The 17,260-nt window shown below is 43.3% G+C and overlaps 1 protein-coding gene across 1 annotated transcript in view; it reads left to right on the top strand.

Moving 5' to 3' along the window:
- The first annotated feature begins 4,995 nt into the window (after positions 1 to 4,995).
- TMEM42 (transmembrane protein 42) overlaps positions 4,996 to 17,260 on the top strand; it is a 38,748-nt gene continuing 26,483 nt past the window's right edge. The window contains exon 1 of the mRNA XM_026678471.2: positions 4,996 to 5,221. Coding sequence (XP_026534256.1) covers positions 5,069 to 5,221 — 153 coding nt within the window. The 5' untranslated portion in view covers positions 4,996 to 5,068. The remainder of the gene's footprint in view (positions 5,222 to 17,260) is intronic.

The following is a 17,260-nucleotide window of genomic DNA, read 5'->3' as shown; positions in this document are numbered from 1 at the left end:
GTATAGGTCATCATTTAGTCCATCTTTGAAACAACAGACTCTGGCCAGTCTACCCGGCCGGCCAGGTCATGAAATTCCTCGATGTATTCTGCTACTGGGCGACGGCCTTGTTTTACGACTCTAATGCGGCCGCGGGCTTTTCTATCAGTGAGTGGATCCTCGAAGCGGTGGTGTAAGGCCGTCATAAAGTGATTGAGGTTCCTTAATTCTGGGGCATTGACGTTGTGGAGCGTCATCATCCATCTGGCTGCTGCCCCTTCAAGGGCCAGGGTGATGATTCGTACTCAGACCCCTGGGTTGGGAAATCCCGCCCATATTCTTGCATGTAGGTGAGCACTTGCGCCAGGAAAAAATCCCAGTTTCTGGGGGTCTCCATCAAATTTTACCCCCAAGGGTAGGATCTTCCGCTGCAGTTGTATGTCTCTGGGTTGGCCAGTGTTAATCCCCTGATCCAGGGCATTTAGGGGTTGGGTACCTGGTATGGCTGCTGGTTCTTCAGGTTGTCCCTCTCCCCGCTCAATCTCCATTGGATCTGGGTGGTGGCTCAGGTTCTCTCATTTCCTGGTTCCCTCGCTCTCCTGAGTTGTCACCCTGGTGCATCCCTCACCTCGAGGTTCTCCAGGCCTTCTCTCATGAGGTAATTTATGTACCACCTCATTTGGTTGTCGGCCAGTGGCTCCTCGTCCCATTCTTCCTGATTCAATAGGGCCTCCAGCTCCAATTTCCACCCAGGTTTAGGATTGCCCCAGGTGAGGGTTACTCCTCTGGTTCTTCCGTCCCAGCTATCTCTTTTTCCTACACCTATAGACCACCGGGGCTTGGTGGAGGTTTCATTGGCAGCCTCGCTGTCTTCGATGGGGTGCACCAAGTCAGAATCTGGCTGGGTAACTGTCGACGTTTCTCCCCAGCATTCGGCTTCCCCTTGGTCCTTGCTGTACTCAGACATTTTCCTTTCTTGCAGGGTCCCCTCGGTAGAGTGAAGGTTTTTTTTTTGTTTTTAAATTCCTCTCCAGGCTGACCTCTATTGCAGACGCTGCTTTATGTCAGGCTACAGAACTTTTCCCATTCACTCAACTAGAATGAACTTCTGAAAATGTATCAAAATGTATCAAAAAGGAATCCTTTATTGAGATGACACAATTCCTGTAGGAGTTCAAAGCAGCGTCTGAGGTCTCTCAGGCATACAGGGATACATAAGGGAGTTTAGAGCCCCTCCCCTTATCTCGATGTGTATTTAGTGAAACAAAAGCCAGTATGTTATTTCTGCCCCATTCCTTTTGTAAGGAACGATCTTTTTCACAGTTTCCCAGGGCATACCTAATTTTCCCCCACCCCCGTTTTAGAACGAACTTTTCAAGAGATTCCCAGGACACATCTCACTGTGGAATTTTTATGATCTCCTCATCTCCTGGCTGTGTCTCTCAGAGGTGATAGTTTTGGCCATCTGGCTTTTCTCCCCCCATTGGATCATGTGTGGGTTATACAAATTTGATATAAGATTAAACATATTCAGGTTACATCAAGAAAGGATTTCTTTATCAGCCTTCCCCACCCCCTTTTCTTCTTCCACTGAAGAAATGACAGATACACGGATCTGACAGCCACTCATGAGGAGAGTGCCCCACCCAGCTTCACCAGGCACACCTGGGGGATGAAATTTAAGGAGATGCTATGGGGAGGGGCATTTGTCCCTGACAAATTCCGGAAGTGTTGAGTTCCAGAAGTGTTGTATGCTGATGTTTGAATGTGCCAAGAATCTTTGCATTCCTGTGTGGCTTTCTGGACTGAATTTCTGGATATTTTGCTTCCTGAATTCCTTGCTTTGCTCTTCTTTTACCAAATACATTTCCATACATTTATTGCCATACAGCCTTGGTGCAGACAGCACTGGGCTTGACTAATTGCAACCAGAGGCTGCTTGAGGTTTTGTGTGTGGGTTTATTATCCCTCTGCTCAGGGACTTGTCAGCAATGTGGGAGCGTTTGGGGAAAACTTGGAGCACAAAAGAGCCAGTTTGAATTGCCAGCTGTTAGAGTTATCTGTGTGCCATGCCCTGGGTCATCACAGTTCCCCCAACAGTTCTATTTCAGGTTTTCAGTCAACCCCCAGCTGCAAACTTAGCACAGTAATAGGCTCCCGACCAAATAGATAACCAAAAGCAAAACAAACTTATAGCCAAACATAAAACAGTCTTGGAAATAAAGGTTTTGTCTGGGTAGGTTCCAAAAATAAACAGCTCATATCCCCTCCAAGGTCAGGGGCTTCCACTGAGGTTTGTCAACCAGTCCAGTGGTCCAGTTTCAGGGCTTGCAATAGGAAGTCACAGGAATTGTCCAGCCAGGAGTTCAGGGGGCCATTCTAAGTTAAGCCAGCCAAGAACGAACTCCAGACTACTCTTCCGGACAATGGCCAATTAGTCCACCAGATAGATAACTGGCTACTCCAAACACAAACATAAACACCCTGTGCAACTGAATTAAATTCACGCGTTGCAGAGTTCCAGAAACATAAACAACCATCTGGCCACGTCCCACACACATTTCCAGCAATGCCCACCTCTGCCTGCCATGCTAAATAGCCCCTCCCGATGCAGCTTATTAAGAAGGGCTGGGACTTTTCCCCATCAATCGGGCAGAACTCCGCCTGACTGCCCTGCACACTCCAAGGCCAGCAGCTCCTTCCTCTCTTCCTCATTGGCCTGCAAGCTCTTCCCAGCCAAGCCATGTTCTGCTGGCAGTTCAGGGTCAGCAATATTGGACATGCCAGGAATGCTCACATTTCTCCTCAAGGCCTCTGAGGAAGACGTGGATGAGTCTTTATCCACAGGAGACATCACATTCATAGTGCCTCTGCCAGAAAAAACAGAGCTCAGGAGGGCCATATGCGGCCCTCCTGGGCCCTATTTTCAGCCATGATAGCCTACAGCCATCTGCCAGTGAAAACAGGGTTCCATTTTCACTATTAGAAAGCTGTAGGAGATTGTCGCAATTGAAAATAGGATCTGGGGAGGCACACACATCCCCTGAGCTTCATTTTTTCTGGCAGAGGGCTGCAACTATCACAGCAAAAACCAGGCCGGGGGGGTGCATGTAGTCCCCCCCGGCTGTGTTTTCACTGGCAGAGGGTTAGCAAAACTAAAAACAAAACAAAAAGAGAAATGTTTCCCCTTTTGCCTTTAAGCATGCAAGAAGATACTGGAAAGGTGAAAGGGAAAGAAAGAAAAAGAAGGGAAGATGGGAAGAGAGCAAGGAATGGAAAATAAGAAAAGATGGGAAGGAAGAATGAAGAGGGAAGGAAAAAGAAGAGAAGGAAGGAGGGAGGGAGGGAAGGAAGGTGATTATAATGAGATTGAGGGAAGTCCTGCCTTAGCACTTGGCCACCACAGGTGCCCCCAAAACGAATGTCAAGCTGGCTACACCTACCCTGGCCACACACCCCACAGCCCCCCCAGGTCAAACCTGATGCAGCCCTAATGAAATCAAGTTTGACATGCTTGCCCTAAATCATCCGTAGCTGTATCAGTATTCTGAAACTATCCAAGGACAATTTCCAAGTATATAGTATCTATTAAGCTTTTTCAACCAATCTATTTGGCAAAACAGGAAGGACAACAATACTAGAGAATCCAATTTCATCTTGGGATAGTTTTGCACCCTCCTCCCCAAGTATGTGGATGGCATATTGATTCAGCAGTGTGGGAAAGCCATTACAATAATGAGATGTTTTGCTCAATCAAGATTTCAACAAACCACGATGAAACGTTGAAGTGGTTGTTGGAAGAAAAATCCTTCTGGGTTCAGATCCAAGTGGGGAAAAAGACACTGGAAACATGGAGGCTGTTTGGAAGGTTTAATGGTGGACAGGACCACATGGACTGGAGCTCCAGAGTGAAAAAGGATGATCACATGCTTCAATGTGAAGGAAGAGATCAAGAAAAAAGGGCTGAGGTGCTGACAGTGCCTGGGTTTTATACCCTCTACTGGGATTTGAATTGGAGCTTGTATTCTAATTGGTTGTCAGACCCCCCCCCCCATGGGGCCATGCAGGGGCAACTCAGTAGGCTGTCCTGAGTTCCAGGCTTGGTTGAGCCTTGCTGGATGATTTATGCCCTTAAAAGGGCTTTTGACAATTGCTATAGCTTTACCTGGAGATTTTTGTTATGTATAGTATTCTGGCCCAGGCCTTAATGGCCCATCCATTAACAAAGGTGGGGGTGAGTTTCTGAGGTGAGTTTCTGCTTCTGAGTTTCTACTCTTTTTAGAGGAAATATTCTGCCTTTTTAATATTTCCTAGGCTATTTCAATTTTCTAGGAGAGGGGTGAGTGCTAACTTCCTACATGGTGTCCCAGACCAAAGTTACTGCACTCTACAAATTACTTTGTACATCTTCAAGGATCTGCATGTGTGCATATGTTCCATGAAATCAAGGGTTTCCTGAGTTTTGTGGCCTTGGAGATGTCATGACAGATCACTTTCCATACTGTGATGCAGTTTCACTCCAGATTTTAACATTAGAGAAAAATCTTTACCTTCCATGATTTCTAGTGTAATGGTTTTAAAATTATTTCATGTATAATAATTAACCCACTATCATTTTGTCTTCAGACAAAAGTTTAATAAGACAAGATGCTGAATATTATAAGAAATTTACAACAATCCTCGTTCTGGCTTTTATTTTTTTGATAGGAAGGGCTTCCTTAAGTGCATACATTATTCTTGGTTGCAGTTATTTATGCATTAAACTCAACTTTTCTCTGCAATGGAACAAAGATATATGTCTCCTTTTTATTCCAATCCATAGCATCTCTACTAGAGACTGTTATTACAGCACAACTTCAAGGTCACCTTTATAAGATTTCTGACATTTAAAATAAAATAGATAGCCCTGCAGACATCTGAGGAGGTCTTACAATGCAATTTCCATAGATAAGTATAGTAAAGCTTTAGCAGACTACTTCTCTTGGAGAATAACTACAGCAAGGCGGAGTCACGTAGTCACGTAACAATTCCTCAGTCGAATGCGCCAGCGCCGTCTTTTCGAGACTCCCGAAACTGAAGCGGTGGGCCTATGCCGCTGGCGTTGGGGGCTACATGCGCCATAGCTGCTGGCCTGCTGGGGGCGCTGGCTGCTTCCTCAGCAAAGCTGGCTTTGGGCGATGATTACTTGAAGATTGATTGCCAAGCCGTCCTCGGGGAAATCGCCGGAGAAGCCTGTATGTGGGTAAGAGGCCGACTTTGCTGCGGAAAAAGCGATTGGCGCCATGATTCTTTGCCACTGGGGGCTGCGAGACCTTTAGTCCGGCAGCAGCTTGGAAGGCCGAGTGGCCTACGAGGAAAAGATGCAGGCCCGCATCAGAAAAATTCGTGGGTCTAATAAATGTAGCATATTTTAAGGGATCCGAAGCAAGATCGGGCCGATTTTACCCTCCCCTCAAATTCTTTTGCAGGAAGGAAAATAGCCCATACTTCTTTCTGCCTTGGAACTTTTGGGGGCTGATATACAAAAGCTTATACAAGACTCCTTTGTGTGGTTTATATATCTCTCTTCCCATTTTTATTATTTTCACAAATAACTCAAGGCAGCAAACATGTCCATCACAGCTCCCTCCTCCTATTTTCCTCACAGCAATAATCTTGTGGGGAAGGTTGGGCTGAGAGAGAACGCCTATTTCGAAATCACCCAATGAATGTCTCTGGCTGAGGATTCAATTTGAACTGGTTCTTGTTCGTGTAATTCTTCAAAAATAAAATAGAATATTTTTAGTTTACGGTTGAAATGAGGGATCTGCCTCTTTTACAGAAAACAAATATTTTACAGAAAACAAATATTTTACAGAAAAAAAACAAAGAAAAAAACAACAAAGAGGCTATTAAGCAGAAGTCACAAAGGTGACTTCTACAGTACTGTATGATTCTCTGTCATCAGAAGGAAGCCTTGCTGTGCTAAATTTACACTGTGTTTTGATAGTATCTGCATTCTGGAAATTCTCTGACCCTTTCTAGACAATGATTGTGATACAGAACTTAATTTTTTTAATACGCCTGAGTGTGTTTGTGTGAATGATATCATTTTTGTGCATAAGGTTAACATACTGTGGCAATCATTGGCAACGGAATCCAATCTGATGTATTTATTAAACTATTCATGATGTGTTTCTCATTGGAATTGATTGTTAAACTGTTGTTCTCCCAATTAAGGATAATGTAAGTGAGTTTGATGTAGTGGTTAAGGAATCAGACTAGAAACCAGGTATCTTGAGTTCTAGCCTAGTTTTAGGCATGAAGTCAATTGGGTGACCTTAAGCCAGTCACTCTTACCACCCCCTAGGAAGGAGGGAACATTTGAAATCTTGCTAAGAAAATTGCAGGGACTAATCAAGAGTCAGTTGTTGATTAAACTGATGCTGTAAGTCAGGGATGAGTAATTGATATTTGCAATGTCCCAGAAATCTTTTGCATCATTTTATAGGATCCAGACAGCTCCAAATTAATATTGCAAAATTTAAAAATTATGTTAGTTTTATGATTGTCCAGTTCTGAAGAGAGTTTATTGAATAATATTTGTGTTGTGATGGCTAGATTGAAATATTTTTTATTAATTTGGGAAGCAAAGGATCTCCAAAGGTTGTGAATCAAATTGAATATACAGATAGTCTTCAACTTACGACTACAATTGAACCCAAAAAATTAGGTTGCTGAGACAGTTGTTAAGTGAATTTTGACTCATTATTTTTTCCTTGCCATAATTAAGTGAATCACTACAGTTGTTAAGTTAGTAATTCAGTTGTTAAATTAATCTAGCTTCCTCATTGTCTTTGCTTGCCAGGAGGTTGCAAAAGGTGATCACATGACCCCAGAAACTGCAACCATCATAAATATGAGTCAGCTGCCAAGCATCTGAATCTTTATCATGTGACTATAGGGATATTGTAATGATTGTGTGAAAAACAGTCATAAATCACTTTTTTCAGTACTGTTGTCACTTCGAACAATCTTTACATGAACTGTTGAAGTTGACAGTGCATTCAGAAAATATTCAAACCCCCTTCACTTTTGTCAATTTTACTATGCTGCAGCCTGATTCTACAGTTGTTGAAATTCATTTTTTCTCATTAATCTACATTTAGTACCCCCATAATGACAAAGTGAAAACATAATTTTAGAAATGTCTGTAAATTTATTAAAAAGAAATGTTAATTTTCAGTACCTTGGAGAACTCTTCTTGAAGTGACTGCAATTTCTCCTGTTGAAGTCAATTGTATCAAAAGACAATTGTTAGGATTATTGTGGGGGAGCCAGGATGCCATTAACACTGACCATATATGTATATCCAGTAGAGCCAAATCTATTACTGAGTGTCCATTTAGTTTGTAGTTGGATATTTTTCAGATCTATTTCTGTAGTTCTCAATTATGTCTACCAGCAGGAAAGCAGATTCCCTCCCCCAAATATGGGGTGTGCAAACCTCTCTTTGCTAAGCATTGACCAGGAGAGGGTGTTATGCCCTTGTTGGAGTCTGATTCTGAGGGGGAGATTGAGCAGCTGACAGGGATGGAAGTGTGGATTCGGTGGCTGTAGAAGAAATGGGGGAAGGTCACAGTCCTGATGGGCATTCAGAGGAAGACCCAGGGCCATCCCCTCTTCATCATAGGGTACGCAGGGAGGAATGGAGAAGGGAGCAATGTGGCTTAAGAGAGAGAAGAAAGCCCTGATCCCTTTCATTAGTTGCAGCTGGGAGAACAGGATATAAGTGGGGCGTTTGCACACGGCTCCTTGCTGGAAGCAAAGCGTGTATTATCTTGGTCTAGGCTTATCTGGGTTTTGGCATCTTCCCAACTGTGGGTGCTGCGTTATCCTTTGAAAGTTTGCAATTTATCATCCTGGCCTGCCGTGTGGTTTGTGTTGGTTTTTTTATTTCTAATTATTTTTACTTTGGGTTTGGACTGCATTTCTGCCCTTCGTAGACTGTTTTTTGAAGAATTTGATATCCAGCTGAGGATAATTGGACAATGGGGCCAAATTGGAGGCATTAAAGGGAATTTATTCTACTTTGGTGACTTTGTTATTTTTGTGTCACGCCCCGGGTCATCACAAATCATTGATTGAAGTTCAAAGTTGTTTCCACTCCCACGATCAGTAGGACATAGATTAATTGTAAAAAATACTTTAAAAATCATCAGTGCTATAACTAATGGACCCCTCTCTAATACTCTCCCAGAAGGCACTGAAGACCTGCTTCTGCCAGCTGGCCTGGGGAACCCAGAACGGGATGGAGCCCATTAAATGGCTCATGTGATCTACTGTCATTGGGGCAGGGGTGGGAGTTGGGGGTGATTTTTTATTTATTGTTTTCCAGATTTTGTTCTATTGTACTTTATTAATTTATTTGATTCTTTTTGTTAGTTTTTATTGTTTTTTATTTTAAATGTGGTTTTACATTCTATAAGCCACCTCGAGTTGCTATGGGCAAATAGGTGGCAATATAAATTAATTAAATAAATAAATAATAAATAAATAAATAAATAAATTTAATAATAAATAAATAATAAATAAATAAATAAATAATAATAAATAAATAAATAAAAAAGCTCAGAATCTGTAAGTCTCCTGTCTTAGGTCTTAGCTCTGTTGCCAACATAATGAGACAGAATTATTTGCATTCACATATATTTGAAGGCAAAACTTGACCTATCCTTTCCTTAAACTATAGAGGTTTTTAATACTTTCCCATTTCTTAATAATTATCCCAGAGTAAGATTTTGTAACACTAGGCAGGTACCTGAAAATATATTTTTTATATTGCAGATAAACTACTTGATCTGCAATACAAAAAGTTTATTGCAGATAAACTATTCCTGTCTATAGAGCTTAATGAATATTTTTCCTCCTTCCTTTCACCTTTATCAATTGCCATATTAAGGAACAAAAATGAAACTCAGTAAATATGCTCTCATAACCCATTTTGGATTTTTTTTAAAAAAGGTAAAACATAGGTAAAAGATAAAGTCACACATCTTTAGTTTTTTTTTTCCTTCACTTGCCCACATGGAGTCAACAATGCTGAAATGTTCCTGTGTAAGGCAGGTGATGGATTATTGATACAGGCTGAAATGCAAATTTGTCTTGGAGACAACCCACCAGATTAGACAACAATACAGCAGGTTAAGCAATAACAGATGGGAAATTAAAAAGTGCCTTTTTCCTATGGCTAACAGAAAATGCCTTGCCCAAAGTCATCCAGGCCACTTTCATGGCTAAGGTAAGACTTGAGGCCACTTTTTTTTTTTTTACTTTTTAGCTTGCTCTCTTAGACTGGTTCCCATCACTAATTTGTTTACCTTACCTTTTATTGCTACCGTGAAAAATAGATTAGGGATACAAGTTAAAATAGGCAAGAAAATTGTAAGAGAGCAGCTGTCTATCCTAGACAAGTTCAAGCCACTAGGACCAGATGGATTACACCCGAAAGTTCTGAAGGAACTGGCAGATGTGATCTCAGAACCACTGAACTATATCTTTCAAAGATTCTGGAGCAGCGGGGAATTACCAGAGTATTGGAAAAGGGCTGATTTAGTTTACATTTTCAAAAAAGGAAAAAATGTGGATCCAGGAAGCTATCAGGCTGACACCAATACCTGAGAATATTCTGGAAAAGATAATCAAACAACGAATTTTCAAACACCTAGAGCAGGGGTGGGATTCTACTGGTTCGGTCCAGTTCTATAGAATCCGTTGTTACCATTCCCGGTAGTTCAGAGAACCGGTAAATCAGGCCTCTGACTGGCCCCACCCTTCATTGTCTGCTTCTCCGCTGCCTGCCCGTCAGTTTTTATTACGCATGCGCAACATTACATGCATGCGCGACACTGCTGCCTGCTCTTATGTGTCCGCCAGGCCAGCCATTGCTGCCTGCCTTCTGCTATGGCCCTACCTTTACTGATCTCCCAGGGTGAGTGAAGCTCTGCAAGCCCCGGTCGCCTTCCCCCCCACTTGCCTTTTGCTGCCACCACCAGTCGACTTTCCCCCTCCCCACTTGCCTTTTGCTGCCGCCGTCGGTCGCCTTTCCCCTACTGCTTGCCTTTTGCTGCCGCTGCTTGCCTTTTGCTGCCTTTTGCAAGCCGGTCGCCTCTCCCTTACTGCTTGCCTTCCGCCGAAGAATACGTGGAGAGGCTTGCTTTTCTCTGTTTGCCCGGCAGCCGTTTCTAATGGGGGAAAGCTCCCATTAGAAATGGCTGCCCAAGCAGAGAGAAGCAGGATTCAAGTTGGCTTGCAGAGAAGCAAGCCAGGTTGAATCCTGCTTTTCTCTGCTTGCTCAGCAGCCGTTTCTAATGGAATGGGGGGGCTCCCATTAGAAACCCTGCCTAGCCCCTCCCTGGAGTCCACACGAGGCCCGTCTGGCTACCAGGTAAGTTTAGGGTAGCCTCCTGGCAGCAAAAATGGGGAGTTAGGAGGGGGTCCAGTGCCACCCCCCACCCCGTGTTTCCTCCCAAGAGGCTCCAGGGAGGCTTGCTAGGCCAAAAACACCACCCCCCATCCCATTTTTGATCCCAAGAGGTTCCAGGGAGGCTTGCTAGGCTGAAAATGGGGTGTGGGCCTTCCCCTACCCCTACCCCATTTTTGCTCCCAAGAGGCTCCAGGGAGGTTTGCTAGGCCCTGTGTTGGGCCTAGGAGGCCTTCCTGCAGCCTCCTGGGAGCATCCAGTCATCCAGTATGGGTGGATTCAGTGTTTAGCAAAAAGAACATTTGGAGCTAATGTAGTATTGATTACTGCCTTGGGAATGTTCTGGGTAAAAAAACTATGCAGTCTCCTAAAAGTCTTGAAGCCAATCTTCTTTCTTTCTTCTATATTTTCCTCTTCAAAACTAGTACGTTGCTCTGCTTTTTCATGCCAGGTTTAGTGTGGTAAGTTCAGAGTGGATTTTGTAGAGAACAGCTTGCCTTTAGGTCTCATTCACTTGCTCAATTTCAGAGCATACATTACACAATTTCCAAAGCTTAATTCAGACTATTCAGCAGTTTGCCTACCTGCTGATTCATTACTTCTATTGCTGTCACAACCTTTATGGAATGTTCAATGGCCTTTTAAGTTTGACAAGCAAAAAACACAGTAAATATTTATCACAAATATTTCCCCTCTTCCACTTTATGGTTCAATGTTTAACATACAGAATTATGTGCTGTGTTACTATTCAGGCAGTTAGCAAACTTGTGTTTTTTGTTATTGGAAGGCAACACTTTAATTTGAAGATGGTGGTAAATTCTTGGTAATAAAATGGCAAGTAGAAAGGCTCATTTCTACTTGCCATTTAGAAAGGGTTAGAAAGAATGAGAAGGTTAACTTTTGCTTTGTTTCCAATCTCCTTTTCTTGACTTGGTAGCTTTGTAATTGAAGCTATATGTGTTAAAATAAAATTCTTTCTGTTTAAGTACAAGTATGCAAAAAGTTTCAAGATTAATCCAAGATGTTTAATGGCTTTAAATATCTGGATGTTGTACTAAGGTTTAAGTAAAGGGTCTTCAAACTTGGCAATTTTAAGACTTATGGACTTCAACTCGGCTGGAGAATTCTGGGAGTTGAAGTCCACAAGTCTTAAAGTTGCCAAATTTGGGGACCCCTGGTTTAAGTAGAAAGAGGTTCCAGCTGAAAATATACCATGAATACCATAGAGATGCTTTCTTTCTTTCTTTCTTTCTTTCTTTCTTTCTTTCTTTCTTTCTTTCTTTCTTTCTTTCTTTCTTTCTTTCTTTCTTTCTTTCTTTCTTTCTTCCTTCCTTCCTTCCTTCCTTCCTTCCTTCCTTCCTTCCTTCCTTCCTTCCTTCCTTCCTTCCTCTCTTTGTTTCTTTCTTTCTTTCTTTCTCTTAAAAGGAAGAAAAAGAAAGAGGGAGGGATGGGAGAAAGAAAGAAAGGGAGGGAAGGGAGAAAGAGGGAAGGGAAAGGAATGTGAATTGGATGGACGAATGGATGGACGGATGGATAGAGGGAGGGAGGGAAGGAAGGAAAGAAAAAGGAGAGGAAAGAAGGACCACAAACTCTGGCACTAGACGCAGCTTCAGAGGATGCTTTGAAACAGCACAGCAATCCAGGGCTGGAAGAGACCTCAGAGGTCATCTAGTCCAACCCTGCAGCAAGAGCATTGTTAAAGTGAATTTCTATCTTTTGATCCACCCAGTCATGTGACCACCAAGCCACGCCCAGCCAGTCACATGACCATTAGGCCACGCCCACAGAATCAGTTGTTAAGAAATTTGAATCCCACCCCTGACCTAGAGGCAAACAAAATCAACATGGGTTGTCAAAAACAGATCATGCCAGACAAATATTACTGCATTTTTTGATAAAGTGACAAAATTAATAGACCAGAGTAATGCTGTGGATATAAATTTACTTGGATTTTAGTAAAGCATTTGATAAAGTAGACCACAGCTTACTACTTGATAAGATTAAAAAAGGTGGGTTTGACAGCATCACCACCAAATGGATTTGTAACTAGCTGATGAACCACACTCAACATATAGTCCTCAATGGAACTGCATCCATATGGAAGGAAACTTGAAGATTCTGTCTTAGGCCCAGTACTCTTTAATATCTTCATCAATGATTAAAATCAGGTGTCAAACTCAAGGCCATATCCAGTCCACAGGGCTGGCCTGGAAATAGCAGCCTGCAGTGGCGCTGCTAGCGCCTCCCACCTGCAGCCTGTTTTTGGCCTTGATGGCCTCCTGCAGAATGGACCCTCCGGGGGCATCCCCAGCTGTTACAGGCCAAAATGGAGCCTCCAGGGGCTGCATCCGGCCCTCCTCACCCCATTTCCCATGGCTTTACTGTATTTGCTTTTCATCTTTTCTTCTGTTCCTGTTAGGATTTTTTAAAAAATTTAATTTTACACAATTAAAAACAACACAAATACAAAACAACACAACAAAACAACACAATTACAATCTTTGCAATGTTGTGACATTGACTTTCCCAATTTTTGTTAATTATATACATACAGTATATATGTATGTATGTTTGTTTGTTTATATTATTTTTATTCTTACTGTCCTATTATCCATATCATTTTTCCAGACTGTATAATATTCTTTCTCTTCCCTCTTTTGTAATTTCAACGTGAGTTGTACCATTTCTGTGCAGTCCATGATTTTCTTTATGATCATACTCTCTGTGGGACTGCTATCTAATTTCCAACTTTGGGCATAGGTTATTCTTGCTGTTGTTAGAATATGTATTATGATGTATTCAATTTCTTTCTTAAATGTTCCTCTGATTATCCCTAACAGAAACATTTCAGGTTTAAATTCTATTTGAAATCCAGTAATTTCTTGCAACCATGTTCTAATTTTATTCCAGTATTCTTTTGCTTTAGGGCAGGACTACCACATGTGAAAGAAGGTACCTTGTTTATTTTTCTAGCATTTAGGGTTCATATTTGGGCATATTTTCACCAATCTTGCTGGTGCTAGATGCCAACGGTAAAACATTTTATAAAGGTTCTCTTTTATGTGCAGAAGCCATAGTTAAGCCATAATTTTTCCCAATCTTCTAATTGTATGTTATATCCAAAATTTCTCACTCAGACTATCATTTTCCTTTAACAGTTTCCTCTTCCCTATCAAATTTGAGTAAATAATTATACATTTTAGTTATGAATTTTTCTTCTGACCCTAATAGAATTTTGTCATTCTCCCATGAGCTGTTCAGAGCATCCAGAAATGGGAGGTGCTTCAGTCTCTTCTGGAAAGGCTGGGCTTAAAACTCCAGGACGCTCCTCCTCCTCCTCAGTGTCCCCCAGTTTTAGCTCAGCCTTCTTGGTAAGAGGTTGTGCACTCCCTGACTGGAACGGCTTTGCTCAAATTCAGGTTGGATCTTTAAATCCCTTCACCATCTAATTCAGCTTTCCCATCGATCTAGACAAAAACTAACAATTCTAAAACTCACTTTCCCTCGTAAATTAATGGAGCCTGCTAATTCGCAGGCAGTTTGAGGCTCTCGCCTCACAAATTAGCCTTATCTACTATTCCGATCACTTTCCCTCGTAAATTAGCGTAGCCTGTTACCCCTCAGGCAATTTGAGGCTTTCGCCTCATCAAACAGCCTTATCTTCCATTCCGATCACTTTCCCTTGGAAATAAGCGGAGCCTGTCACTCCGCAAACAGCTTGAGGCTTTCGCCTCAGCAAAAAGCCTTATCTGCCTCTCCGATCGTTGGATTTGCGATCAGATCGGAACATTCACAGCCGCGGCTTTCCTGGCTTTGCTGCTTTCTCCTGACAGCAGCGTTCAAATAGCAATTAGGGCAGCAGCAGCAGAGACTCTCCAGATGGCTCAGGCTTGACATCGGTGATTCTGCTTCCTGCCCTTTCCAACGGCTGCCTCAATTTCGCGCCCAATCATAACAGCCTTCATTTCTCGTTTGTTTCCCTTGCTGGGGACCGAGAAAGCAATTATCACAGCCTCCTTTCTCGCTGGTTTCCCTTGCTGGGGACCGAGACATTAACTGTCCATTGTGCCTTCCCTGGACTTAGCTATTCCTCTGGCTAACATGGAACTAAACGGATACTAATTTACAGGCATTTCTGTGTATTTGCCTTTGGGACCATTTAATCAATCGGAAATTGCAAGTGACAGTTATATTGCGGGGCGTTTGTCTCTGACAGGCAAGGAGGCACATCAGAGCCTGTAATAGCAGGGTTTCCCTTGCTGGGGACCCTGATATACTGTTCTCCATTTAATCTCTTATTCCCAAACTTCCTGGAGGAGCTTTCTGATATCAACCGCAGGGGATATCGATATCAATAGCAACAATAATCATAATAAATTTTTTAAAAAATTTAAAATTAAATTTACACTCAGGCAAGACAATCCTTCATACAAAATGGAATGTGACAACGCTTTCTGCTCCAAGTCAAGTAAGCCCCGTGACAAGCCTGTGGGTCCCAAAAAGGCCTCTAAGGCAGCAGATAAGGATGCCCATAGAAGGCACCTAGCATTGGAAAGACAATTGCAAAAACAAGCCAGGGAGGCAGACAAGACAGCCATGACTGATCAGAACCCAAACCCATTGATGGGGCCCTTGGACTTATCTACCCATCCCAGACAGGCTGTTCCTAGACAAACCCCCATAAGTACTGCTCCTCCATTGAGCACTGGCCGGCCAATTGCTGAGGCAACCTTCACCCCTACGGCCGCTGGCCTAAGACAGGAAGAGGGATTACCTGAGTCTATTCCCATTGAAATGAGGCAATGGATGGAGATGCCCATTCAAAGGGGCATTGAGGCTGGTGTTCAGCAATCCATCCGGACCAGACACTTCTCGACCACTTCAGATGCGGGATCCCTGTCCACCCGCTCCTTTGGGCATACCCAACAACATCAATCTCAGGTATTCCCCAATATTCCTAGCATACCGGCCCAGGGCCTTCGGGAGGAGGTGGACTTTGAGGACCAGGAGGTTTCCATGGAGGGGGGCTCGATCCACCAAATGGACTTGGAGATGTCAGAGGCGGACCCGCTAGAACGGGGAATGTCGGATGACGAAGGCCTCATTCCAGACCAACCTACCTTTTCTGGCCTTTTTCGTCCACACCTCTTTAAATCTTTACTGTTCAAGGCAAAGAACACCGCTAAGCTAGGCACAGCAGACTCTCATCCATTACCAACAGAGTCTCAGGATGAATCCCAAGACCTAATATTCTTGCAACCGACTAATGAGGCGGAAACTATCCCTGTCCCTCGTATGTTTGCTGAATTAGTGCAAAATCAATGGGCTTCAGCAGCATCATACCCAGCCCCAACAGGGTACGATAAGTGATATTTTAATTTGGCACCAGAGTTTGCAAATATTCTCAAGACGCCCGAGGTGGATGAACCCATTGTGGCACTGGCCTCTTCTTCGACTTTTCCTAACGAGGCCGAGGAAGCCCTGAGACCGGAAGAAAAGAGGGCAGAGTTAGCACTCTGTAGGGCACATGTTTCTGACACGTGGGCCATTAAGGCAGCTACAGCTGTGTCCTTTTTTACACGTGCCTCCCTCCGATGGCTCTCCCACCTGAGGGATATATTGCCGGCATCAAATGTCAGAGCTCACCAGGACATAGCTAAAATTATCACAGCTGCAGAGTTCTCCGTCGATGCCACATTTAATGCAGTCAAATTCTTGTCTAGGGCCGTAGCATCTCATGTTTCAGCACGGAGACTGCTATGGCTCAGACATTGGCAGGCAGATACCAAGCATAAATGCAAGTTGGCATCAGCCCCAATATCGGGGGATAAATTATTTGGCAGTGTTTTGGAGCCCCTCCTTATAGAAAATAGAAACAAGAAAAGAGTGCTTCCCCCTCTTTTTCGTAGGTCTGAAAACAGAACGCCCCAGTCGTTTCGAAGGGATTCCTTTCGGTCCTACTATCAGGGCCCCTACGTTCCCAGATCTCAGAGAACATCGGGCTACAGGCCCAGTTTTAGACAGGATAGGCCTGAATCCTCTGATAGAGGTCAGCGGGGAGGCCAAAATAGTAGAAACCCCAGAGGCACTAGAGGCCGATTTTTTCGTCGCCCCAAGTGAGCCCTTGACAGCAGTTCCCATTGGTGGGCGGTTAAAACTGTTTGCCGATCAATGGGACAGCTCCACCTCTGATGCGTGGGTCAGGGACACCATTAGGTTTGGTTTGGCGCTGGAATTTCAATCCTCCCCCCCGAACTTTTTCATTAGGAGCCCTAGGTCCACAGACCCCATTAAGAGGGCGTTGATGCAGGAGGCTATCAATCATCTTCTGCATACTCGGGCCATTAGAGAGGTCCCATCTGAACAGCAAGGTCAAGGCTGTTACTCTCTATTGTTCGTGGTCCCAAAAAGTTTGGGGGGCTGGAGGACAATTCTGGACCTTAAGTGCTTGAACAAATCATTGGTTTATCGGAAATTCAAGATGACTACTCTCCAGTCCATTCTGCTTAGCATCAGAGAGAACGATATCATGACCTCTATATAGATCTCACAGAAGCTTATCTACATATATCAATCAGACCTGCCCACTACAAATATCTTAGATTTTGCTATTGTGATCGGCACTACGAATATATCGCCCTGCCATTCGGTCTGGCTTTTACCAAGGTCCTCATGGCTTTGGCTGCCTCACTCAGGATCAAATCTGTTCATTTACAATGTTATCTGGATGATATTTTAATTTTGTCATCTTCCAGACATCAAGCAAAATTAGATACCAAATTTACTCTGGAGACCCTTCAAGGTCATGGTTTTTCCATA

Source organism: Notechis scutatus, chromosome Z, assembly GCF_049901735.1.
Source record: "Notechis scutatus isolate UNSWTSFEM ecotype Mainland chromosome Z, rNotScu1.2, whole genome shotgun sequence".
NCBI classification, from domain to species: Eukaryota; Metazoa; Chordata; class Lepidosauria; order Squamata; family Elapidae; genus Notechis; species Notechis scutatus.
Note: the sequence above shows the minus strand (reverse complement) of the source record. Positions and strands in the feature narration are given on the sequence as shown.